This window comes from Parus major, chromosome 12, assembly GCF_001522545.3.
Source record: "Parus major isolate Abel chromosome 12, Parus_major1.1, whole genome shotgun sequence".
NCBI lineage: Eukaryota > Metazoa > Chordata > Aves > Passeriformes > Paridae > Parus > Parus major.
Window position 1 is genome coordinate 10823547 of NC_031781.1, and position 26605 is coordinate 10850151.

The following is a 26605-nucleotide window of genomic DNA, read 5'->3' on the forward strand; positions in this document are numbered from 1 at the left end:
CACACCCCTTCCTTTAGGCTCCCCCCTCCCCAGCAAAGAAGAGGCCGTGCCGGTGTTTTTCCACTCAGCAGGATGGGTGATGCTCAAAGCTCCCTCATTAGACAACAGACACGAGAGGTCAGGAAGAAAGCGCTTATAAATTACCGTTTCCTCCAGCTCGGCGCTGCTAGTCGCGCCGCACCGCTCCGCCGGACGCGCCGCAGGGGCGCAGCGGCGCGCAGGCACCGCGGCCAGCGGACACAGGTACCGGCACCTCCCGGGCGGGAGCGCGGGCGGGCGGTGGGGCCGCCGCTGCTGCCGCCGCTGTTGCTGCTGCCGCTGTTGCTGCCGCTGCTGCCGCTGCGGTGGTGGCGGTGGCGGGGCTGGCGCGGATCGCCCCTCGCCGCCGCGACGAACAAAGGGGCGGCCGCTCCGCGCCCAGCGGAGCCGAACCGAGCCGGGCCGGTGGCGGCGGCATCGTCCTCCCTTTGTCCGCCTCGACTCGGGGTGCCCTCGGGCGCGCTTTCCCTTCCCCCCTTCCATTTATTTATTAATTCATCTTTCTCCTTAAAGCCCCCTCCTCCCCAGCTCTCACATTACCCCTGCGGTGTTTTTCCTCCCCAGCGGTTATTTACCCCACAACCCCCCACACCTTGCGTTAACTTTTTTTGGCGATAACATTCAGCCATTCCCCGTTGGCGGCCCTCCAGACATCGACGGCGCACGCTTCTCTCCCCGACTATTTTTACCCATTTTTTCTCTCCTTCCCACCCCTCCCCGCTGTGCTTTCTCTGTCTGCCGTACGCTAACCTCGAGTGAAGAGACTGGTACAGGCAATGCTACATCTGATGCTAATGGGCCTACCTGGTGGGTAATACCGCTGTTGCCACTTTCTTGTTATTTCCCTCATTTTCTTTTTTATTCCCCTCATTTTTCTTTTATTTTGTGGGTTCTTGACATGCTGAAATCAAAGTAGTGATGGGGCTTGAAAATAAAACACAGGGACTACAGAGGGCAGGTTACCAAGCTCATCGTGGTGCGAAAGGGTGATAATTCTGGGTTCGTCTGGGGGTAACTTGGATCCAAAATTCACCCACTGGCTTTAAGATAATGAATGCCCATTGCTGCCTGGTATTATAGCAGGAGGTATGTGGGAGGACTCACAAGGTTTCCATATAAGAACATGGGAGAATTTATTTCACCCAGGCGAAGAAATGTGCAGAGTATGTGTTATTTATGACACTGAAGGCAAGCTGTGTTGTCCTTAGGCAGCTCCAAGAGCGGCAAAACTTGGTATTTAGAAATTGTAAAAGCTAATTTCTGCTGTTTAGTAAGAGCTATGTTTAAAGGGAAGCACAGACGAAAATGAAAAAAAGGAAAAAGTAGTGGGAGAGGATCCAGATAAACACAGAGAAATACAACCCCACACTTATTCCAGCACAGTTTGTACCAAGGTGTAAAGATGGAGGTTTTTGATTAGTTCCCATGTTTTTTAACCGTATTGGGAAAGGCATTAAGAAAATGTGCCGAGAGGAGCTGGTTACGTTGATAGTGCTATTTTGGTAACTGCATTTTTTTTTCTTTTTTTTTTTATTTTTATTGCTTGCATGTGAAAATGTTTTGAGTTTTGGACTAGCAAAACAGTGAGGGCAGTCCTGACAGGGACACATGTCATCGGCTGTGTAATTCAGGGCTCGGATGACAGTTGCTACCGGTTTAGATTTTATGGCTTTAGGTTTGAGGGTAAATCAGCCCGTTAAAACCTGCTGCTGTGGAATTCCATGGGAGAGGCTTTGGTGAGAACTCTGATGGTTGTTGACAGCCGGGTGCTTACCTCTGGGTCTGCGTTCAGCCGAGCTGACTGCTTTCTGCCATTGCCTGCCTTTGCCACAAGTGTCACGGAAAGGTTTCCTTGAAGGTTATTGGGGTTTTTTTAAGCAAAATGTGTGAGCAGCTGAGGCAGCCAGCAGCGTGACAGTGACAGTGTCCTTCACCTGGACCAAGTTGAGTCTGAAGCGCGAATGTGGAAGGATGTCTGTGTTGCCTTGGTTAAACTGGCATTGGAAACTTGATTTTTGGTACTTTCAGAGATAGTATCGTCCTATTTCCCCTTCAACTGTTTCTTACCTGCTTTTCATGGTATTTTTTTGTCTTTTTGCTCTTTATTTGCCCTCTGTCCCTTCCCACCTCTCCCACCTTGGTGCACTAAGGCAGCTCCCACCGGAGGGCGACAGACACCTTTCCCCTGGCCGGAGCTGCCCGGGGACCCGACCCCGCGGCCGGGAGAGGAAAGGCCGCTTCTTGCTGTCATTTATTAACCTGCTTCCTTCACCCCGCGCCGTGAGGGTTAATTTCTGTCATACTTGGCAAAAAGCAGGAGGTCGCAGGTGGCACCGTGATATCTGTAGGCCCCGAGAGGGTGGATGCGTGCTCAGGGCTGCTGGGCGTTTGATTTGTTTGCTGAAGGAATCTTGGTCTGGAATCCGGTAGAAATTTGGAAACTTTAAAATGTTACAGATTTCTGTTTTATTTCCTTTTGCTGTAACCAGGCATCAAATTTGTCATATTGGTAGTTTCAAATGTGGAGCTTTTGGGTGGGTTGCCTGGAGCTTTCATGTCACAGGTGAAATGTTGGGGCAGTAGCAGGAGGCTTCAGTCAGTGTGAAACACTGGCAGAAAAGAGGTGCCACTTTGCCCTGGAAAACTAGGAAGACACTTTAGGTTGGCTTGCTCTTGCTGCAGAGTGCTTGGGAAACCTCCCATGCCTGAGTGGAGTTCTGTTTGTAAAGCCTCGGTGAGGATCTTGTCGTACAGCTAATCATTGCTAATATTTCACTGAGGAGTTTTGTTAATCAATACTCTTAGTGTATCTTAGTGGCTTCCAGCCAGGTCCTATGGGCTGGATGTTTCCAAAGAGAATCTTGGGCGCTTTCCAGAAGTGATATTCCTAGGATTTTCATCAATGTACATCAAGGCTTAGCAGCAACCTCCTATTATTTTAATTTTTCCCCTTCTATGTTTTCCAGTGCCCCATATTTTTGTCCCAGTGGGCAGTGAGGCAATGTTGCACCAATGCCCCAATGACAGTGCTGCCAGTTCCACCAGGAAAGGGAGTCTGCAGTAGTGCCCTACCTGGGGTTTTTTAAATCATGCTGGCAAACAACTCTGAAAAGCTTATGCTGATTAGTTTCTTTTAAATTTAACCAAATTACAACACTTAAAAATGGATGGGAAAGCCATGGTAGTTGCAACCTTTTGTAAGTAATGTTTATTTGATTGGTCATATGAATAAATTGTAGCTCATTTAAGAAGTGAAGCTTTGAATAGATTACCCAGTCAGATTACTGCTGTTGACTTCTTTTCATCACTAACTTAATTTACGTGACCAGAATGGATCAGGGTTATTTTTTTAAAAAGTAATCCTGTGTCTATTCCAGTTAGAGCTCTATACACAGAACTAAAATTTATTCCAATGGCACACTAGCCGGGGGCTGCTTGGACTGGGTCCTCAGCCCTTAGAAGAAAAGCATGAGGATGAAAATGCAGTGATTTAATATTTGTTGAATTTCTTCCATACATGCCTACTTAACTGAACCCTCAGCTGTTGTAGTGGCATGGATTTAATTGATTTGTGTGAGCTGACTATCATCCCAAGGCATGTAAATTTCAGGAAAAAGCCTCAAAATTTCTTACATAGTAGCTAATGTTGATACAAGGTAATACAGTAGAAATTAATTGAACGTGCCGCTCTTTACTGTCCTTTTTCCCCCAAAAACTGGCTGTTGGAAGGGCTGCTGTGCTGCCAGTCCATGACTTTGAAACCATGGCTGGTGTCTTATAGCATCTTCTGTATTTTTGTCAGTCCCTTTTTTTCCAATGTGTCGAGATTTACACCAGCAAAAAGGCCTTTAGTGCCAGCCCTAAGCCCTGTTCCAAGAGCATCCACCGAGCCCACCAGCTCGGCGGGTGGAAGGGGAGTGTGAATCAAATGCCAGCAGGCTTCTGGTGGGTGGCAGCAGGGTGGCAGTCCCAGGGCTGCAGGAGGTGGCTGTTAAAGCCCGTTGGGAAGGTTCTGCATTTTAGCAGTTGCTGGGTTTCCTGTTGTGGTTCTCTGTCACTCAGAATTGTCACAGCCTCAAAGGATGCCTTGGCTGCAATGGCTGCCCAACCTGGGCCTGAATTCAGTCAGTGCTTGGGCACTGGCATGAAAAAACAGCCCTGCTGTGCCAAAATGCAGCAGGAGGGCCCTGCTTCAAGGTGTTGGTGTAAGTCCCATGTCCATGGGTAGGAGAACAACCCATACACTGAGCCACAGGCCAATCTCTGAGCTGGAATGTAGTTAAAAGTTCTTTTATTTCTTCATTTTTTGATCCAGATCACGTGGCATTTGTATTTTATTTCACTGTTGCAGTGAATTGTCCTGCTATTTAGAGGGATATAGTCATATCTCCAGTGATGTTCTACATAGGATGAAACACATGAGAAATGATCTCCAGTTTTGGCATTGGCACTACATTCAGTGTCTTGGTGTTTTTCAAAAAGAAATTTTTACTGATAAAATTCAGAAAACGTGGTGCATGATAGCATTGAAACATGTCTGACTTATTTTGCTGAATCTATTTTTTTTCCTTTAAAATATTTTCCCCTTTTCTTTTTCTCTTTTTTTTTTCCAAACAGGAAAAGAAAATACATTCAGCAGAGACTCTTCTTCATGTAAGTGTTATTTATGCTTGTTTATGAAATTACAAAAAGGCTTAAAAAGCTCATTAAAACATTCAAATACTGAACACTTACCATCTGTTTGTAGAAACCAAGTATAGAGCATGTAAAAATAGGCATAGTTATACAGCAGTGATGCTCAGCAATTGATATCTTAAATCTGTCTGTGCAGTTCTTCAGTGTGTATCACCACAGAATTTAGAAAACGTTGCAAAGCACTTTGCAGACATTTAAGCAGCATGCCCATTAACTTGGTGTGTAAATCCTGGAGGGATAATGTTAAAATGGTTTGCCATTGGTCTGCCAAAGCAGAGGAGACGTAAGTGAGAACTTGATTTAGCACCCCAGAGTCCTTGATCCCCAAACGCTGTGACAAAATCAGCTTTTCTGCCTTGGATCCTACAGAATCCAAGTTCTGCCCATAGAGCCGTTTGTTGTGTGCACATGTGCATGTGTGTGTGGATAAGAGAGAGTGTCTGTATGGGTACCTGGCCCCAAAAAGCCTGTAGGTATTTCAGGCCTTCTCTACAACCTATGGTGATGCCCATTAAAGTAAGAGCAGATGCCACCAGCCATCGGTGGATACTGTTGCAAATGTTTTGTGACAGCATTTGGCTCCAGCCTGGCTCTGGGTCTGGGGGAGCCTGTTAAAGTATTCTTCGTGGGACTGAGAAAGCTGCATGTCATAAAAACACAACAGGTTTTCTTCCACACCATCTAGCGACCTGTTTTGTTTTTGTTTTTTTCACAGATCGCAGCTTTGAAAACTGTTGAGTAGTATAGAAAGCTCTGCTCTGGTATTTCTTCCTAGTAAATAAATCTGATTAAATGTTTTGCGGGGCTGCATAGATGAAGACTCTCATTGCCTTTATGCAAAATTAGCTTAGCAAGGAAAATGACTGCATTGTTCCCAATGCAGGGCCCGCTTTGCATAACTTCCGAGCATGTACTGTGTCCAGTGGCATGGCAAGCCCACGAGCACTCACCTCAGGCTGATTTCCCATAAGTCAATTTTTTATTTTTTTATTTTTAACAACGTGTATCTCAGAATTGCAGCACTCCATTATGCTTGCGTAGCAACTTGCTGGTTAATATGTAGCAAAATGCCGTGTGGTAACAAATGTTTTTTTGCTATTGTTGAGCTGGAATGTTAGTTCAGCTTCTAGATAAAAGTGGCTTGCGCAAGGCGTCCCGGTAGACCATGATTTCTGTGGCTTGTACAGTAGTTCTGTAGGCAACCGTGTTCTGCTCTTCCTCTCCCCTGTGCTTCCCTTCATCTTCCACGTGAGCGAGGGGTGGGCTGGCAGAAAGGCAGGAGCTGGCAGCCCTTTGCATCCTGCAAAACACCAGTGTGGGGTTCATGTTATGCCTGTTGCTAGTCAAGCATCTGTTGAAAACACTCTTCATTCTGGTTCTGTTGCTAGCAGAAACATTGTTAGATGCTTTATTTAATAGCTTTAAACCACCAGTGTTCTTTGGCTGGTTTTATGGATAATCTTTCAAAAAAATAAAACAACCCAAAACCAAAAAAATCCAGTACTAAGTGAAGGATACCCTACAAAGGATTAAAGAATCCTCCTTTCCTGCTGCTGAGAATCCTAGTTGAGACTAGGTTAAGCGTTTGTATCTTGAGAAGGTACTTCATCATTTTTAAGAGGTAACAGAGAAGAAAAAAAAAATCCAGAAGGTTTTTGAGTATGAACATTTTCAACATTTGTAGCTTGTTATTATTTCATTCTAGAATGGGAAATTCAAATCTCTTGAAAATCCTGTGAAGCACGTGCTTCCCGGAGATTATAAAGGGGAAATGGTGAAGCAAAAACCCTTTTAAGGGAAGAAGATCCCAAATAGAGAAGAACCCAAACAAATGAACCATACAGCAATGACTGTACGGTGTCTGGAAACTTCAGAATAACCACATAGTGCAGATCTGGAGAGTTTTGTCTGGAGATTGCAGTATCCCAAAGAAAATTCCTAAGTCAAGTAAATGTACTCTAAAATGAATAATCAACAGTCAGTGGTCCAGAGGCCATTTGCAGTGCAGCCTTCCATCACCTGCTGTGGCTTTTCAACAGCTAACGGCAAGCTTTGAGCATCAGAGCCTCTCTCCTCTGGTTCTGTGCATGAAATATTGTGACTTTGACTCGATAACTCTGTTTGTGCCTGTCTGTGCATTGGCTTCCCTTGGCTTCTACAATGGTGGGAGTTTCCAAAAGAGAGTTAAACTCCAGGGATGGGAGTGTTGAGGTTATAGTGAAATAGCAGGATGGTGAAGCATCCAGGACAGGGATCTCTCCCAGGCCCTGTTCAGAGTTGCCTCCTGTGGCAGCAAATGCTCAATGGGGATAATCCCCTCAGGCTGTGACTTGGGCCAGTCTCTGACAGGAGGTGACCACTTTGAGAAGGGGCTCTTTGTGAAAGTAACCAGCCATACCTAGTTGTAATGATAAGAAAGGGACCATCTTATTTTAGTCACTTTGCGACAAATACTACCACAATTCATTACTTTCCATCAGTGCCTCATCCTATGGAGGAATCACCACTGCCCATCTACATTGAGGAGGGGACAGAAGTCCCGATTGGTGAGTGCAGTTGGGATGGGATTTGTTTAAGGGAGGGTATTAAGGGTACGTGGGTTTTGTCTTCCTCACATTTGTGTGTACCCGTTTGTCATTAAAAATGGTAAGGTCTGTTGCAAATGTTTTGGGGATTTTATTTTATATTCTTCTTGATTTTATATTTAGAGCTCCTGAGAGTTGTTAAACACTGCTAGCATTGGTTTTCAGCTAATCATAAATCAAAGTACATAATTTATGCAGTGACATTGAAAGCTTCTGTGCAGCATGTCTTAACACAAGGCTGAGGAAGAACACAGGTATCACAAGAGGTATTTCCCACTTTGGCCTTTGACCTCAATATTGAGATACTCAAAATGATCTGAGGTCTGGGTCAGTGTTTTTGTTCTTGCTGACACTCTCATGCCCAGCACCCAACAGACTCACATTGTCCACACCATTGCATAGCCAGAAGAGAGGCAGAGAGGTTTGCCATGCACCTTGGAGTGCTGCACTCTCCTAGCTCTGAGCTCAGGTACAGATGTATTATTACAACCTGGATGTATAAGTTCAGTGCTGTTTTGGGATTTTTTTAAATAGAGAAGGAGTCTTGAAGATAACCCATAAAAAAATACAACTAAAAGGTTCAGTAAGTTGGATCATGGTGATCTTTTTGGACAGTAGAAAGTTGTGATGGCAAAATTTCCCAGAGTCCCTTATACAATCTGTTCTGGACGGCATACAGAAAGTGTGCCTTATCTCTCACCTTGGGAATCTGCCTTGTTGAGCAGATGTGTCTCTTCAAACAACTTTTTCTTATTATGTATCCTGAATTTTTCCATTCCTAAATTCAAGCAATTGCTTCTTGTCCTACTATCTTTTCAGCTAGATTAATTACCTTCCTCTACACACACTACCTGGAAGGTATTTATAGCTGGATCTCAGCCCAGGAGTCTTCTCATTTATAGAACATATTAATTTTAACTCTTACTCTCTCCTTAGAGCACTTTTGTTGTCCTTATTTGTATTTCCTTTAATTTCTCTATCTCCTTTCTAATCTGTGGAGACTTGAACAACACATAATTTGTTCACTGTGGCTTTTTTTGACATAGCATTATGCTTTAGGCTTTCCTATCATCCCTTCCCTTGTCCACACCCAAAAATAGCTTAGCCTCTTAGCCTTTGACCCTTCTGCATCACTCAGAAGCACCACACAGAGAAACTCTATTGGCTAACCTTACCTGCAATCACCCTTAGGTTCTTCCTGGATTCATGGCTTTGCTAGCTGCTCCTCAGGCAGTGTTACTGCTTTTCTGGGATGTTGAGCTTTATACTTCCTAACACTAAATCCCCATCCCATTGCATGCCACTTACTTTATCCAGGAATATTTTGAAACAATATGCCATTATTTATTCTAATGCCCTGGGATTCTTTTCATCATTTACATAGAAGTTGTTACTGTTTTACCATATGTAGAGAAAAGTACATAAAATTTAAGTATTTTGATATCTATACAGCTGTCTTTTGCATGTTAGTCCAGATTCCTTTCCCAGCTTCATCATCCTTATTTGTATATCTTCCCTGATTTTCCTTCCTCTAGTTGAAAAAGTTCATAAGAAGTGGCAGGTTTAGCCTCTTCTTCTTGTAATTATTTCCTCATTATACAATAAGAATATTGTTTCTGTACCTCTTCTATGCATGGCATGATGTGGTCTTTCCCACAGAAGATCATCTTTTCCTCACCTTTCCTGGGGTTGTAGTCAGCTGAACGTCTGCTGGACTTTAGACCTCTCTTGTAGAACTTGTTAAGGTTCTGTCCTGGCCCCTGGGATTTCATCTTGTCTTTCCCACTGCACTGAGGAAACCTGGGCAGCTGAGGTGGTGGTACCTGCACCAAGAAAAACACTGTAAGGCTGATGAGTCACAGAACTGACCAACCAACCAACCAAAAAAACCCCAACTATGAGTGGAAAGCTTTTTAGAGGCTGTTTTTTTGGTGCTGTCACGAAGCAGGTTTGTTGGATCAGGCTCTGAAGTGCAGCACCAGCTGTGAAACAGCCAAATTGGGTTGGAGAGGGCACCATGTTTACTTATCCTAAATAAGTGTCTGGACTGTCAATACAGCAAGCTGTGGTTGAGGGGCAATGAGTGGAAAAAGTAAATGATGCAGAGATGAGGGCAAACCACAAGCTCTGAGTCTGGTATCTGAATGTCTGACGTGGGTTTGGGCTTTTAGATAAAGCATAAATCAAGTAGGAAGCAGCTGCAAAATTCTGGTCTGGATCTGTGTCTCGGTATTGATCCTGCTTTCCATTGAGCTCCCCAGTGTGATCCACATCCAGGGTGCCCATTTGTACCTGTACAGTCCAGAACAGGAGTAAAATAAAGCCATGTCTGCATTTGGGCTGGAGAAAAATAACACACAGTGCAGTTGTTAAAATGTTTCATTCAGCACAACCATCATTTACTTTTAAAAGGTTTGGAGAACTCATCTGAAGCACATTTGGCTGCTATATGGCATGCATACTATTTTGACCCAGGCCTGACTGTGGTGGTAGATTGCTTTGCAGCTTCTGTATTTATTTAAAAAATAGAAAAATCAGTAGATTTTTCAGAGTCTAAATTTAACAACGCTAATTATTTCAAGCAATTTAAAAAGGAACATAAATCTCACTTGTTTATTACAGCTGCTTCATGAAAACAGCAGCTACAAATAATACTCTATAATGAAAATCCAGCTAACACTGTCATGAATTAGCCAACAAGAGAATGAACGTTTGGGATCTGGACAAGGGCAGCATTTCCTTCTCTGGCATGAGGGTCTTTGCTCTGAGGAGAAGGTGGTTATTACCTAAATGCTGGTTTTATCTCCTTGGGTGAAATGAAGACTTTGACATTTCTGCATAGATGAATGTGACTTTTGATTGGAAAAAGGCCTAAGCTTTACTTCATTTTTATGTACTTTTGCCCATTCTTGAATACATTCCTAGAAGAAGGTAGCTGAGTGAGATGCAACAAATATTTTAATAATTCAAAGATATTTATGAGGAGATGGGGAATATATTGTTACTGTTAACAAAGAACCTGTGGAGCAGTAACAAAAAAGTGCAAGAAAAATGCTAGGACTCTTGGTTCAGGTGCAATTTCAACTATCTCCCACTCAGCTAAACAGTTCAGGAGATTCAAGGTGAGAAAATAGGCAAAGCAGGTCTTTATTCCCCATCACCATTCATGGTAAAGTCATGACCATATTCTTCCATCACTGTTGTGTTAAATGCTAAAGAAAACACCTGAGACAACACAGTCCAAATTTACATTTTGTAAAGCAGAAACACTGGGAAAATATTTGTATTGGTAATAATTGCATTTGGTCTATACAGGAAACCACTGAAGGAATAATTGTGTCCTTGGGGATCAGGAGCAGTGGAGCTTTAGGCTGAAGTGTTTATGTTTTGCCTTCCAAGCCACATTTGAGATGTTAATGTTGTTTAATACCTGTGAAATTAGCTTAAAGACATACAAATTCAGGATATAATTCTCAACTGATTTATTCCAGCATAGTTTTGTTGATTCCAGCAGCATTGCTATTGCTTTATTGTGTAAATTGTGTCGAGAGTCAGGCCCTTTTTTCAGGAATCAGTCCTGCTGACCTTCAACCCCATTGCACTTCTGCTGTAGCTCTGAGTCCCTACATGGACAGAATCTGACTTAGCCACTTCCATCTTTCTGATCCACTTTTGCTAATGAATAGCACTGGCTTCAGCGTACTTTTGTCATATGTATAAAAGTATTAAGTAGACCTTACTTCTACAGGATTCTTAGTCCCATTAAATCATCTGGGTATGGTGGAAAGCTCCAATAGCACTCTTGAAGCCATGTTTTCTTGACTGTACTCTGCACCACTCTACATGGTGCAGCCCAGGGTCATTTGGGGCATCTTGAATTCAGGAGAATTTTCTTGTAATTGCACGCAGTTTCTTCTGCCACTACTCAGTCCCTGCTTTTAAGCATCTCTGATGTTTTCTTCATGATAAAAACTGGATTTCTAGTCTACTGCTCTTAGGCAGACTCAAAGGGAGAAGCTTTGTTACATTTTATGTCTCCTTTCATAAGAGAAAGTGCTACTTTTCCAACCCAGAAGAGTATTTGACACCCTACAGAGAGCTGGCTCTGTGTCTCTCTAGGAGATTGCCGTCCCTTGCAAGACAAGAGAACCTTTTCTGTTGCACGTGCTTCAAGGTTTGCTCTTTCACGGGGAGCTGGCACACAGAAAGCTTGATTTTTGCCAGGTACTGAGTGCCTTCTGCAAGGTATTGAGTGCCCTCCTATCCTTTGCAGCCAAAAAGGAGTTGATTGCTCTTGGCATCAGTCAAATCTGGACCCAGAAGACCACAGGTAGTATTTACCAATTATTTATGTGCTATCGCATGCCAGAGTTTGTCTGAATTGATTTTCATTGCATACGAGAGGTTTGAGGCGTTAATGACACTTGCCTGCCACTAAAAACATTTTTTTAAAATAATAATAATACAATAATAAGCATGACATTTATTGCATTGCCATGGGGAAATTAAAAACCCCCAAAATTAACTAGAGTCCAAGTAACTATTAGCTCTTCAGAGCTAATGTGTGAGTTATATACCCTGAATGAGCACCATATGCCAGTTCATTGTGGCACAGTGAGTCACAGGACACATTGTGGAAAGCAATAATTGCTTGGCATGCACTGAAGCACTCAGTAGGGCTTTTTGTTTGGTTTTCTTAAAGGAATATGTTTTACTCTGACAATAAAAGGGGTATTGTCTGATATGCTGCCATCAGGGATTGTTGCTTATTTTGTACTTAACCTGGAGCTTATCTGTTTGTCACTCACAGCACACCCCCCCAGTTAACTTTTGCTTTCCAACTGCTTGTATTGTATGTGTGCAGTGCCAGAAGAGTGAAGAGTGAGCCTTCCATTTGGTATCAGCTTGTCATTCTGTATTAATCCTCCTCACCCTTTTCCTCCTCATCTTCTTTCTTTGTCTGATAGAGACATTCAGATTGTTTATATGGAATAAATGTTCATCCTGAGCAGAGTGAAGCAGTGGGACGAGTTGCACAGGGATTGTACAGTCTCCACTCTTGGCCAGAGCTTGACCAGAAAAGACCATCAGCAAGCCAGTCTGATTTTGATGTTGGCCCTTCTTTGAGCAGGAGGCTGGGCTATGTGACCTCCAGAAATCCCTTTTAACCTGAATTACTTTATGGTTCTGTTTAATACCCACTTCCTGTACTGATTCAGCCACGGTGCTGGCACGTCATTAACTCCTCACTCCCTGCCATTATCAGTCTCATTCATACCTGCATAGAACAGGAGTGACCTCCTGAAGGTCAGTGAGGTGACAGAGGTTTTACTTATGGGAACAATATCAAGATGTAAATGGCGACCTCAGATGAGATTACTAGGTGAAATTTGGATATCTCTGAAATTATTTGGAATTTGTAACAGAATTTCATTTGAGTTCTCTTCAAATCTTCAGTAAGTTCCAATTGAAGTTATCAATTGATGAGTTTCAAGCATAATTATATCATGATGATAAGCATTTAAAAGTAAATATCACCTTTTTTTTTTCCTTTTCAGTGACAAATCTCATTCTCTAACAGCCTTGAAGAGAGCTTTGGGGTATTTAGGATTTAGTGAGTCACCAACTGCCCTCGCTGGGCCATTACGTGCTGGTTTCCTCATGCGGCCGTAACCACGTGAGGGAGTTAATGCTGCACAGAGCATCTGCTCCTCAGCTCAGGGCTCTCCCAGCCCTGCAGCTGTCTGCCAGAAAGCTGGGACGTGCACAGGGGCATCTGTGAGCTCCATCGGGTAGCAAATTTTCATGGTCGGCCCATATGTTAGCCAAAAAAACACCCTTTGTCAGAACAATGTTATTTTAATTGTGCTGAGAGAAAGCAAGATCACACTCAGATTCACCATATCAGCCCAGGGGATTTTGAACAAAGATGTAGCTATTCTAGGGCAAAAAAATCCCTTCAGAAACTCCCTTGGTGGGAAAAAGAAATGGGAATATTTCATAGGGTTTCTCTTTCAGATCTGACAATATAAGGTGCTTTTCCTTCATCTCTCTACTGTATCAACAGGTATATTGCTTATGCAAACACCTGATCTCCCATCAGGTTCTATCAGAAGTTTGCAAATGGGGCTGCCAGAGCAGATTGAAGAAAGTCTAAATATCAGCAACAATAAGCTTTTGTTGTCCCCTTTTACACAAGGCAGGATTCTAAAATAAAGATTTAACAGGAAAGACTTGCTTTCACTGCTGCCCTCCCTTTTCTGTAATCACATTGATACTCTCACCTCATACAGATCCTGCTTAAATGATGAGTACTGCTCTTTCAAGTGTGAAAAGGTTTTGTGCCAGGTAGAGGGAATACAGTAATGGGAGATACCTTTGCTCAGTAGGGTTGCAGTTCCTTTCTCCTCCACTCTTTGGGCAGTACACAAGCTATAGGTTACAAGTCAAATTTCATGGGCAGATAGTATCTAAATGTGGAACTTCAAGTACAGTACAGCTGACTTTGAATCACCTAGGTGATTTCTTCTTCTGTAAAGCTAGCGCAGGTTCGTGTGGCTCTTCTACAGGTCACCTCCAAAAATTCAGACAAGTCAACCAAAGGGAGTCTCTTACTTTCTATCATTGGTTTCCATGTGAAGTGTTTGTGTTGCTATCTCAGCTGTTTGTCAGTTGCCTGCTGTTTATAGTGGAACTGCAAACAATTTCCCACCTGTCCATTATTAACTTTTGCATAAGAAAACCAAGTAGTGAAAAATAATTGTCATGTCATGATGAAGACAGCTTTAGATACTAAAGTTAATGTGCCATATTGGTATCCTATTGAAGTGTATTCACAAAGACGAAATTGTACTAGGAAAAATCCTCAACTGATTACAGTTCAGCTTATGTTAGTCAGGCCAGGACTATAAAAGCAACCTGCAATGAAACCATCAGCTAGCATTTGTGTGAAAATATAAGAAGAGATGGAGAAGAATACTCAGGCTCTTCACATAGTGTCATGCTTTATTTGGGGAAGCTTACCTGCAAAAGCCAATAGAAAAAGAAGTAAACAAGTACCTGTAGCCTGTGGGATTGACCCTGGTATGAGGTGGGACTGCAGATACTTGTGTCTTGTATTGGAGTCAGCCTTTGCTCTAGTACAATTCCCTTTGGAGGCAGCAGTTCAAGAGTGAATTCTGGGGGGGCTTTTGTCCAAGTAGTGTGTGGGCCTAGGGTTTTGTTCCTGCTTGGTGTGTGCTCTGCACTTTGCAGACCGTGGTATGCAGAAGTGGTTTATGTGGTAGTTTCCTTGGAAAAGTGAAGTATTTGTTCTGGCGCTGTTTGGTTTTCATATCTCTTGACATAAAAATGAGCACAGCTCTCAGTCTGTGAAAGCAAATGTCAGAGACCTGTAGAAAACTGAACTGAAAATACACCTCTGGTTGGGAATGAGTCTGAATCACATGGTAGTTAAAAGCAAGGTGGTTTAGTGGTTAGTACCAAAGGTTCTATTTGCAACTCAGAACTTCAAAGCAGATGGACAGTGATCAAATTAGTGATTTTTTTGGATCAAATACTGCCCATTGCAAGGCCTGTAGGACATAGTGATATTCCTTCTCAAATGCCCTCCAGGAGTGCAGTGAGTGGCTGTGGGCAGCCAGGGAAATTGAGAGGATGGGGCTGCAGCTGGAGACAGAGCCAAGGCTGTTCTGGGATTAAACAAAACATGCCATTGTCCAGCCGTGCAAGCCAGCACTGGCACCAGCTGCAGGAGAGCAAATAAATATCATAGTGTCTACAGAGCTTCACTTTTTCGTGCGTGTGAAAGTCTATGTTTCACCAACCTGTTTTGCAAAGTTGTGCTGTCCCTGGGCTTGTTCATCAGCTTTGCCACTTCTTCTTTTTGCACGTCTCCTGCAGACCCACCCGTGCTGCTGCCCTGCCGTGTCAGTGGTTTCAATTTCATTTCCTGTGCGAAACTTCATACGCCTAAAGTTTTTGTTCCTTTTTTCTTTCTTTTTTTTTTTTTTTTTTCTTGAAGGAAAGAAAACAACAACAGTAAATGAAACCTCAGGGTCCTTAGGAAATTTCTGTGAGCAGAGGTGCCCTGGCAGAGCACCTGGCAGTCACCTAATTACCCTGGTTCATCAGCAAAGGGTTGATACTCCACTTCTTAAAAGATTACAACTCATTTCTGTCACTGAGTCGTATTTTTGCTGATATTTACTGCCAGCATGGAGGAGAAGTCAAGGCTAAAATCAAAAGTAGTTCACTCTCACCATTAAGTTTTAGTGCTCATGGCCCAGCCCTCAGGGCTTTTTAACCTGCTCAGATTTTATAGCCCTGTAATGGGACTAACACTGCGGATCGCGTGCATGTAATAGCTGTTTTCCTGGTACAGGTTAGCTGGCTGCTTTCCACCCACAGTGCCGTGTTGCACAACTCTTCCTTCCATTAATGTATTCTAGAAAAAAAAAAAATATCAGGTATTAGGCAGATGAGGCTCAGGAACAAAGAAGAAGAAAGGACTGTTCCCTTCCACTGATGGTTTGGGGATCTAGATTTCTGGGAATAAGGTAGTGTATGACATGTTTGTACAGCTGCCACAGTGGGATAAAAATCTGTCCTCAGTTATTGTTAAGATGAATGGATGGAGGCAGTAAAAACACAACTCTAGCTTTGTGTGGAGGTAGCCTAGGCAGGTATGGCAACAGCTGATCAAAGCCATTGCTTTGAGAACAAGTAGAGAAGACTCTACTTGTTTTTCTAAAACTGTGTAATCTTACATATCCATGTGTTTTTTACTTAGTTAGAAAACATAATGAAAAATTACAGGACTCCTCAAGTGCAAGAAAGCCCTGAAATCAGCATTGGTAAACTCAGTTAATTTAAGGCTAAATTTAGAATTAGTGTGAAAGAAAAAACAGATGAAGGTGAAATGATTTATCCTCAAGAAAAAAAATTACTTTGAAATAATGAATTCATATGTTTTATTGCACATTTGCCCCACTAAATGATTACTTCATTGTTTCTTTTCCCTGCACTGGGGCAGAGCTCCATTATCAGAGCATGGAAATTGCTGTCTGACATTATCATGTGTTGCAAATGCCTTGCAGAAGTGTCACATAGGATCAATACACTATTAATCACATGCAAAAAATTCAATAGGCACAGTGCACACCACTGACTGTTTGAGTTCATAAGCTTTGTGAGCTTTAGGGGGTTTGCCGTTTTCATAGCAGGATGAAGGACGTCCCTTAATTGATTTTGATGTGGTTTATTTGTGGCAATAGAACTTACTTAATTGACACCGGGGTTTGATAGAGAATTGCAATCCATTCAGAAGCAGACCATCAGAACTGAAAGCAAAATCAGGCAATGCTTGTTCTCTTGGTCAAAAGATGTATAACTTCAGGGCACAAGGAGGCTGAAGAGCTGAGGATGTATGCAGCTTGTTGAATCTTCTTCAACAATGCCCATCTTGCTTGGAAAGCCATCAGCTTGCGACATGGATATAATGCATTTTGTTAAAGGCCCTCTCATAAGGACAAAGGCCTCAAGAGGTGGTGTCACCCAGTGAAGGAATGGTTTTCCACCTTCACAGTGTGTGAGCTGGCAGAGCAGAGGGAGCAGGCAGGGATAGCAGTGGGAAGCTGGTGCTTCTCTCCAGCCTGTTGACAGTCAGGCGGCTGTGAGCTGGCACACCCAGAGGCATTAAATAGGGCCAGCAGTTGGCTTCACATGAACAAACCCAAGTTTTAACTGCTTGTTCTCCTGCTCAGAGTGCAAAGGAGGAGCAGTTTTCCCTCCGTCTCTGCCTCTGCCAACCCCCCTCTCCTTCCCTTGGTCATCTTTGTGAGAGCAACCCCTGGGCTTGCTTCTCTGAGGAGGGGACAGAGCAGGAGCACCATGGCTCTCCAGGCAGGACACTTGGTTCTGCACTGGGATGCAGGAGACACTGTGCCCACGGGGATTTCAGTAGGACAGAGTCATCACCAGTGTGACTCAGTGTGCCAGACCTCTGCTTCACTGCATCCCGTGCTCTTCCCCCACTGACTGCCATGACTGCCCTGTGCCATCTCCCTGGGGAATCAGGCTCCATCCCTGAGGCTGGGGAGCATCCTCTTTGCTTCAGCCCCTGCTTAGGCTCAGGGTCATGTTCCCTCTGAAATCCATTGGAATTTCTGGGTATTCATTTTCCTCCTTTCCACCCCACACAACGGAAAATGAGTTTTTCATTTCCTCCTGTTCTGGGTTTAGTTGTAACTGCTTTGTTCTTTGACATAAATAAGTAGAACAAAATGAGCATCTAGAGTATTATGTGACTGCAGATTTTCTGCTGCTGAAATCTGAGAAAAGATGCAGGATTTTATAACAGCTCAGTGCTGTGACATGGTGCCTATTTGAAGCATTTGAAGAGCATGAATGGAAACAGCAGCAAGAAAAAAAAAGCATGTAAGGAAAAAAGATACCTTTTGTCCAGACCACAACTGATGAAAAAGAAATTGCATTAAGCCCTGGGCTTTTCTTTCAGAGTAGGCTTCAGCTTTATAAAGAAGTTCATTTTCCTCCTAGAAAATTTTCAGTAGCAGATTTTCCAGTCAATCTTAGAAGACTAAAAAAAGCATCACAGTGAAAGAAAAGGAAATGATGAAGTGAGAAGGGAGATGGAGAAAGTTGGAGAAAAAACTGAGAAAGAATAAAGGACGAATGGATTCTAGGGTTTAAATAACAACCCAAACCCAGGGAAAAGTATACAGAAAAAGAGGAGTCCATTAAAGACAGAACAGTGGGCTGTAGTTCAGGGAATTTTTAGAGGCACTTTTTAAGAGGAAGAGAGGCAATGTGTGGAGTAACAGGAGTGGTATTATTTTTCAGAAATCGTAGGTATCTTGTTCAATGAAGCGGAATGAACTTGGTTATGAATTAGGGACAATAAGTGCAGTCAGGTGCTCCTTGGATAATGGTGGGGCCTTGAGGGCTGGCAGACATAAAGGCTTTTTTTCCTCCAGATCAGAAAGACTTCTCTAAAGCCATGAGTTTGATCAGGGGGCTGTTTATTTTAATCATGTATCGATTGGCTTAACCACACTGCCCTGGGAGGGAGGGAGAGCTGTCAACATCAAGAATTACAGCTCTCAAAGTTCCAAGTAATCCTAGGAAATGAGCCAAACATAATAAATGCAGTTTTATTTGGGACTTGATCCTACTACTGTTGAAATCAATAGCAGTTTTTCCATTGCTCTCAATGAAAGTGGAAGCTGCTTATTTGAAGACCAGCTCTGATCCAGCAATCAGGGCATCTAATTTTGAAATATTCATTAATGTGAATGTAAAATAATAACAATTTTTTTAAAGAGCCAGCCCAGAAATAGATTGGCCCAGAAATAGATTGGCAGTTCTAGGAAAGCTCAGTTTTTAAAGGAATGTTGACTTCAATTTGCAGGATACAAAATAAATGACAGAAAAATAAGAGAGATGGCAATGGCTAAAGAGGCAGTGAGCTTAAACAGGGTTAGAAAAATTAATTATAATGTGATAAACTGATGTCTTTCAAAAGTCATTGAGGCAGAAAAGGATGAGAGAGCACTGAAAAGCTTGAGATATACACTCTGCATAGGCTGAACTTAGTAGAGAAGGGTCCTTGAAAGAAGAAGTAATGATGATACACATCATGCTGCAAAAATAGTCCATAAAATCAGTGGTACAGCCATACAGTCATTCTTCAAGCAGCATTCCCATCAAGGTCAAAGACACTCTGAATGTGTACTTTGCTTTTAGTTTTCTAGTGGAAAAAGAAGCTAGAAGAAAACACATTCAGTTACCATTCTAGTGAACAATTCAGTATGTTGACTCTTTAATCAAAGTTTATATGCATTGGCCAAAAAAGAAGTATCTGCTTTGCTGTGGTTTCTGACATTCAGATGCAAGACAGGGCGTGCATTTTAGCATGTATAAATATTTACAAACACATATCTGTGTGTACAGGCATACTTTGATTTTCCCCTTTCCATCAGCATTTGGAAAAACAGTGTTTGAAAGATTTGATTTTTAGAGACTATTAAATGAGGTGGCATCCATGATGGATTTGTCCTCAAGGCTCCTCCTGGAAGGTGTTGCTGTGTACTGGCTGCTTGTCTTTGGCTGTAAGAAGCTTGGAGAAGATCATTACTGTAATCCCAAAGCAAAAACTGAACACAGTGTATTTTCAGATGTGTAATCCATGGGTTGTCTGTCAAAAAAAGTCAGTAGCTCAGCAGTATTGGGAGTTGTGTCTGTTCTGACAACCAGCAGGTCCTGGCTATGTTGGCAGCCTTCCCTTACGGGCATTGCTCACTGTCTGCCCCCTCTGTGCAGCACCTCCCCTTCCTCTACCCCTCATTTTTTTGCATGTTATGAGGGATTACATTTCAATGCCAGTATTTTTTTAAAGGGTATGGGTTATCTGAGGTGCAGGCTCCACGTGTGAAGATTGATAGCTGTAGAAGATGGCCCAAGCTGAGCTGGCTGTGAAAGTGCTCCTCTTATGGCTGGTCTTGTGGTGTTTTCACCTGTGCACCAGAGACTGATTGTTTACAGGGGGCAGCGAGGGAGCCTGGGTTATTGCAGGGTGTTTGACCTGAGGAAATTAGTGCAGGGGCAGACACATGACTCTCCTGTGTAAGGGCCTCCTGGCCACACTAGCAAGCAGACACTTGAGGAGTGTGAAGTGCCCGTGCTTGATCCCTTGTTCTATTTTTCCATATTTTACCAGCATCGATTTGATAATCAATTACTCCCTCCTCAGTTAATGAGGGTTGGTACAAGTGCATGTGAGAGCAGTTCTGGTCCTGGCCCAGGCTGGATTTTTTTGGATCAGGCTCTTGCAGTGTGACTGGGCTCAGCCCAGGGGCACACCATAAATAGCAGGCTTGACTGCTGCTTTTTATTTATCCATATTGAGTTCATCAGATGAAGCCAAAGCTTCCTGGGGCCATCTGAAGCTTCCTGGAGGGGGTACTCTCACAGTCAGATGTGGCTCCTGGAAGGCAGACGCGTGTCTCTGGGAGGCAGACATATGCCTCAGACTTGGATCGCTCCTTTTGGACTATGTGGTTGTAAGAGCATTTTTTCACAATATATTTCCTTGGGGGAATCTGATGGACTTAGATCTCAGCTACCATCCCCACTAAGTGATACAGTAAAAATAACCTATTATTCTCTGGTTCTGACCTGGGCGGTGACAACATATTGTTTCAGCATCTCTGTCAGACTATTTCCCTTAAGAGCCATTTTAGCCTCACCCAGTGGGACATAGCTAAAGGAAATGAAACTCCAACCCCATTAAGGAAAAAGACAATGCCTTTCACTAAACAAACTTACTTTTCTTGGCTTTTCTTCGCCAGGGAGAATCGCCCGTACCCCCCACCCTTGCGGCCTTTGTGGACAGTTCCTGTAATTGGGAATGGCTGGGTGGACACCAATGGCTGGCAGCAAAGGGGGATAAATCTGACATCCCTTGAACGTGACATGGGCTGGGACCACAGTCCCAGGTGGCTGCTTAGCGACAGTTCCTGTGGTACTGGTGGACCGTACGTGCCTGCCAGCCACAGCTGCCGGCCCTCCAGACACAATCAGGATTTTAGCAAGTCTGTACACAGTAAAGCTGGGCTGTTACTAATTTTGGGCAAGCCTTGGATAGGTAATGTGCCCCACTATTGAGAGCTGGCGATTTGCACCAAAGTTGTGGTGGCTCATCTGCCACCCGTACAGTGAAACAACCCCAAAAGCAAGCGTGACCTTGAGGGTTCATGGACTGAGGGAGAGATCACGATCTGTCATCACGCCCCAGCTAAGGCTGAAGAAAAATTTCCGCTTGTTAATTAGGTTTTCAAGCACATCCATTAATTTGGGGTGTCTTGAGATGAATTAGAAATCCCTTTTTATAATGCAGTTCCACTCAGTTACAAAGAAGGAGTCTGGAAAGGCACCATTTCACATTTGTGTGTGGGTAACTGGGACAAACCACGGGGTGATCACCTTGTCCCAGGGAGAGTCAGGGTTTACAGAATGCAATCAACTGGTCAGCCTTGCAAACTCTGGATAGAACTGACTAACACCTGGGTCAAAGTAAATCCGCAGGCAAGAGGATTAGAGCTGGCAGAAAAATAAAGAACTCTGTGTCACGAGATAAAAGTAGATTGCAAAAAATTGCAATTCCGAAGAGTTTTTAATCTTAGAGGTGGCTAATGCTGCAGGTCCCCTTAGGTTTTTTTACATAAGAGGAGCCTGTGTTCCCAGTGTTCTGTTTCGGGGTATTTCCAGTATCAGTCTCCCCGGAGAGCAGTTAAGCTCCTATTTCAAACCTAATCCTGCAGGGATCTATAAATCTATATATCTCTCTGCCCTCTTAAGCAGGTTTATGGCTGTCCCACCAGATCAGCAAAAAATTGTATGAAAAATAAAAACATACCCTAAACACTAGGTGTGAGCCTCTCTCTTCTGCACACTTTCTCCTTCTGTTGATGAGTGTTTCAATAACCCCTGTGAAGAACAGCTTCCATGAGACGATCCAAATGCCCTCCATTCCTCAGCCCAGAATAGCCTGTTGCCTGATGGTTATGACATGCTCCTGCAAGATGAAAGATAGGGATTCAAGCAGAACAAATAGCAAAAGAAAGCAAAAATGAGTTTTCTCCATACCTGGTAGCTGTTGCAGTGAGAGCAGGACATCAACCACCTCTTCAAAGAAATGCAGTTGTGTCCACTTTTTTTTTTCCTCCCTCAAGAGAGTACTATAGGGGTTTATGCAGGACGGTGCTTGTTTGGGGCTTGGTGTGAGATGCAGATGTCTCAGGGAGGTTAAGGTTGCTGTGAATCCCTTTTAGAGGCACCTCCATTAATCTCCATTCATGATACTCAAGTTAGCTACTGTGAATTAAGCCCCAAAAGCAACTAAGTGCCTAAAGGCTGTTACTGAGCTGGCCCTACCATTTTTATTCCATTATTGCTTTATCTCATACCGTGTCTCTAACAGTGACCAGCAGGAGACATTTTAGTGGAATATGTCCTGCCTTCATCCCCCTGCAGTGGTGATGGTCCATCACCCTGTGATTCATTTTTTCCTTCTGCGAGCTCTCTCTGCTGTTGATCACAAGGTATTGCAGTGCTCGTGTCACCCAGTACACTCACCAGTGGCCTTGTTTAAAAACCAGCAGAAAATCATAATGATTAACATTGTGGAGATGAAAGTCCCTCTTTAGATCAGGGCCTGATAGGCAGCTGCTGTCGCAGTGCCTGCTTTGCCAAGGCCACCAACGTGCCACTGGGGCCAGCGTGGAGCTGCTGTGGTTTGTGGCGGTGTTAGCCCTCTGAAACTTTCCGTGGTGAGTGGAAAGCATTACAGGTACAGTGATGCATATCTATCTCAAAATCATGTTCAGATTAAAAACTTCCTGCAGAGCTAATGTCAGCTCAGTCTTTGGGTCACTGCCACAAGCTCAGTCAGGTTAGAGATCAAAACCGGTGTGCAGGTACAGGGGAGGCTGGCAGCTATCAAACAGGATTATCTGCAGCATGATTTTTTTATGACTGCACTCACAGTGACATGTATAAGCAGTGAATGGTTGTGGTCTGGAACAAACTTGCTAGTCTTCCTGGTTCTGGTGAAAATTTCAGTATAAACATGCAAAATAACTGTATTATAGTATCAACTATGCAAAAATAACTGGTCAGCTCCAGATGAAGTCGCTTGAGTTATGTGAGGAATGAATTGGTCACATATGCCTGAGATCTCAGCATAAAAGTTATGAGTCACTCCTAAATTGTTTTCATTAGAAAATCTTGGTTAAAAAGGCACTTGTTAGAATAATTCTTTCTGTTATTATTTTTGAATGTCTATGATTTTGATAAGTTATGTATATAAATTATTAAAGTACCTATGATTTAATATTACTCATGCCACTGACTTTTTAATTAACTAAGGAGCCATCATTCTCAGCAAACTGTTCCATTGCATAGGTGTGCATTTCACAATAATTGAATATAAAGGCTTCTTTTTGTCCCTTTATTGATGTCAAGGGAAAACAGTGCAGTTATGAAAATGGAATAAACTGAAAAGATTCCTTCAGTTCCTGCAGGCTGATTAGAACAAATGACTTTCCATTGCAGTTTTTATGAATGTATAGTTTTCTGAAAGGTTTATAGTACTTCAGGGAATGGAAATTGCAGGCAATAAATAATACAGGATCGCTCAGGTTATTGGGAAGTAGAAGAATGGGTTTTATCTGGAAAGGTGAGATTTACTATTCTGTATTTCACATAAATGTTTTAGAAGGGGGCAGACACGGTGATTTGTACTTTATTTTGGGCATGGAAGCAGCATTAGACACTTGTCCAGGAGCACCACGTGCAGGAGCCAGCACGGGGAGCGCTCCTGGGGCACCCCTTCCCTGCAGGCAGCAGGTCAGCAGTGAGCAGTGCCAGAGCTTCACAGCGCTCTGCACTGCTCTGGCTGCACAGAGGTGACCACACGGTCAGGGGGACTTTGTCTCTCCTGGTCAGTGGAGTAACAGATATATTTTCCTATCTCAGCTTAATAAACAGCACTCTTTTGTATGGAATGAGTTTGGCTAAACAGTTCATGCAGTGCTAGAGAATTCAGCTGGAAAAGACTGTTTAATAAACCCTTCTTTTTTCTTTTTTTTTTTCCTTTTTCTGTGTAGAAAGCAGAAATATGGCAACAAAGGAAAAGCTTCAGTGCTTAAAAGATTTCCACAAGGACATCCTCAAACCTTCCCCTGGCAAGAGCCCAGGGACACGGCCTGAGGATGAGGCGGAGGGGAAGCCACCCCAGCGGGAGAAGTGGGCGAGCAAGATCGACTTTCTGCTGTCCGTGGCGGGTGGATTCATTGGCTTGGGCAACGTCTGGCGGTTCCCGTATCTCTGCTACAAAAATGGCGGAGGTGAGTTTTTATTCCATGCTCAGGAATCGGTCTGTCTGCCCAGTGCACACTATTTTTCAGTGCCTTCATCCAGTTTTTAAGAAGACTCTTCATGCATCTGTTTTTTGCCTCCCTCACCAGTCTTCCGGAGAGATTGTTTCATCACTGAATAGTTTTTATTAAAATTTTATTAAGGAAAAAGTCCAGCAATTTCAAATGTTGTGCTATTGAACCTTTCCTGCTCTTTTACTTCTGCTACAACTGAGTCTGGGTTTTAACCAAAAGATACGCTATTAATATAGACCTGTAGGATTTCAGACCAGGGGATTTCAGAATAAGAGCAGTCTGAGCCATGTGAAAGTATTGTGTGCCTAACAATCTGCCATTGTTATTGGAGACACTCACTTTAAAGAGGTAAGAAATGTCCTTTCCAGCCTATACTCATCCTTTTTACCAAGAAAATGAGCAAAAGTACCCCAGAATAAGATTATTGCATAGTGATATTAAAGTATCAAATATCTGTGTTTATATGTGCCTGTTGCCACTTTTTTGATGATCTTGCATAAGTTCATTCATTTAATCTCATTTTGTACTATTGTATTTTCTCAACAGGTGCATTTCTTATACCTTATTTCATTTTCCTGTTTGGGGGAGGTCTTCCTGTGTTTTTCCTGGAGGTGGTGCTAGGACAGTATACCTCCGAAGGTGGAATTACATGCTGGGAAAAGATCTGCCCTATTTTCACTGGTGAGTACATCTTGTTGTGCTTAAAAGTCCCCTCTGTAAACAGGGTAGCCCCTCTGCTACACAGCAGCACCATTCCCCTCATGTCCATTAACTCAGCTATTTGCTCTAGTAATTAAGGGTATGATATTGGTTCCTGGAAAGGTAGAAGTCAGAGAGTCTGAAGGGAAAAGTGAGATATTGATTTTGATGCTATCAGCTTGTTAACTGGCAAAACTGCCATTAACCAAGAAAGAAATTGCATATTATGCCTTTTAAGGCAATTGCACATTTTGTTTACAGGTATCAGAGAAAGTGTTGTCTTGGAAGGCTAGGTGGCATTAATGAAACCATCTTTGAAATGCTATTTTAGTCTGGAAATCAAAATTATTCTTCCATGTGCAAGCTTATCATTGGCATCATCCATCTGCTACTGATACAGTCAAAACCTGGACAGCATTTTTTGGTGGGATGCAGGAATAGGGCTTTGGTCATAACTGAGTAGGTCCTGGCAGGTGTTGGTTTGGTATTATCAAAGGGCCTTTTCCTGCTCAGTCATCACAGGAACAGTATGAAGACTCCTGGAAGTTGACTAGAAGGAAAAATGAAAGGTTAGAAAAGTGACAGAGGATGCCAGTCTTGTGTGTAGATTGCCCTTTACAGCTGGACAGTGCAGGCAGAATAATTTGAAATAGCTACACTGAACATGGGGCCCTGTTGAAATCCCATTTGGAAAGAGTGGGCGCTTCACACTGGTGTGTCTCTATCTCTGCCACTGTTGCTGTTCCAGGCATCTCTCCCCTGATGTCACCCCAAGCAGAAGTGGGGGTTTTCTCTGAGGCTCACCCTCCCACCTAGTACTCAAAATGCTGCTGAAGCTGATGTAATTGTGCTGCTTTAGCTTAATTTTCTTCCTCCTCCTCCCACTTTTGTGAAAACTTCTTTTTTTTTTTGAGGAGGAGGAGGAAGGAGGAATGTTCCTTGTTTAAATAGCAATCTCCCAGGCATCCATAAAGTGTAGCTAATGTGACTAACTGTATATGCTGAAAGAAATGCAGATGCACAGAATAAATAGCACTTGCTCTGCTTGTTTCCATCTGATATGAAAATATTCTCTGGTGATAAAGACTCCTGCTGCAACAAGGTTTTAAACTGTAAAATATGAGGAAGGTATCCCAAGTGCTGGAATATCCATCAGAGTGATGTTAAAAGGAGCCTCATAAGTTATTGTAAGAAACAACTCTAAATTTTTAAAGGAAGTATTTTTATTTTGCATGTGGTTCATAACTGGCAAACTGTAAACAGAGGTTGATGCAGGTAACCATGAAAGCCACAAATACCATGCTTCCTTTGCACAAGTGAAATTGAGGCAGAAACAACCACTTTCACGTTTATTGCTTCTTCTCTCATTCAAGAAATGTCTTTTTTTTTTTCCCCCCCCACACAGACTGAGCCCAGCCAGTTGATAACTGAGTGGTGCAGGTGCTGTCCAGCTGAGCTGCTGCCAGGAAAGTTGGCTTGGGGGACAGTGTGGCAAGAATGAGGTTGCGCACATAATACCTAAGAAATGAGATAGTGCAGCAAATAAGCAAAGCCTGATGCCTTGACTTCCCTCTACTAAACCTTGAAATAGCTGGGTTAGAGTTAAATTGGATAGAT

At 43.0% G+C, this 26605-nt stretch overlaps 1 protein-coding gene across 14 annotated transcripts in view; it reads left to right on the plus strand.

Moving 5' to 3' along the window:
- Window positions 1-26605, plus strand: part of SLC6A6 (solute carrier family 6 member 6) — a 118839-nt gene that overhangs the window by 68029 nt on the left and 24205 nt on the right. For 2 of the 14 annotated variants that reach the window (XM_033517552.1, XM_033517553.1), the window contains 5 exons: window positions 4657-4692; window positions 7215-7280; window positions 11593-11649; window positions 24005-24244; window positions 24836-24970. In XM_033517552.1, the coding sequence (XP_033373443.1) occupies window positions 4657-4692; window positions 7215-7280; window positions 11593-11649; window positions 24005-24244; window positions 24836-24970 (534 nt within the window). The other 12 variants (XM_015640576.3, XM_015640573.3, XM_015640572.3 and 9 more) reach the window with 12 other exon arrangements.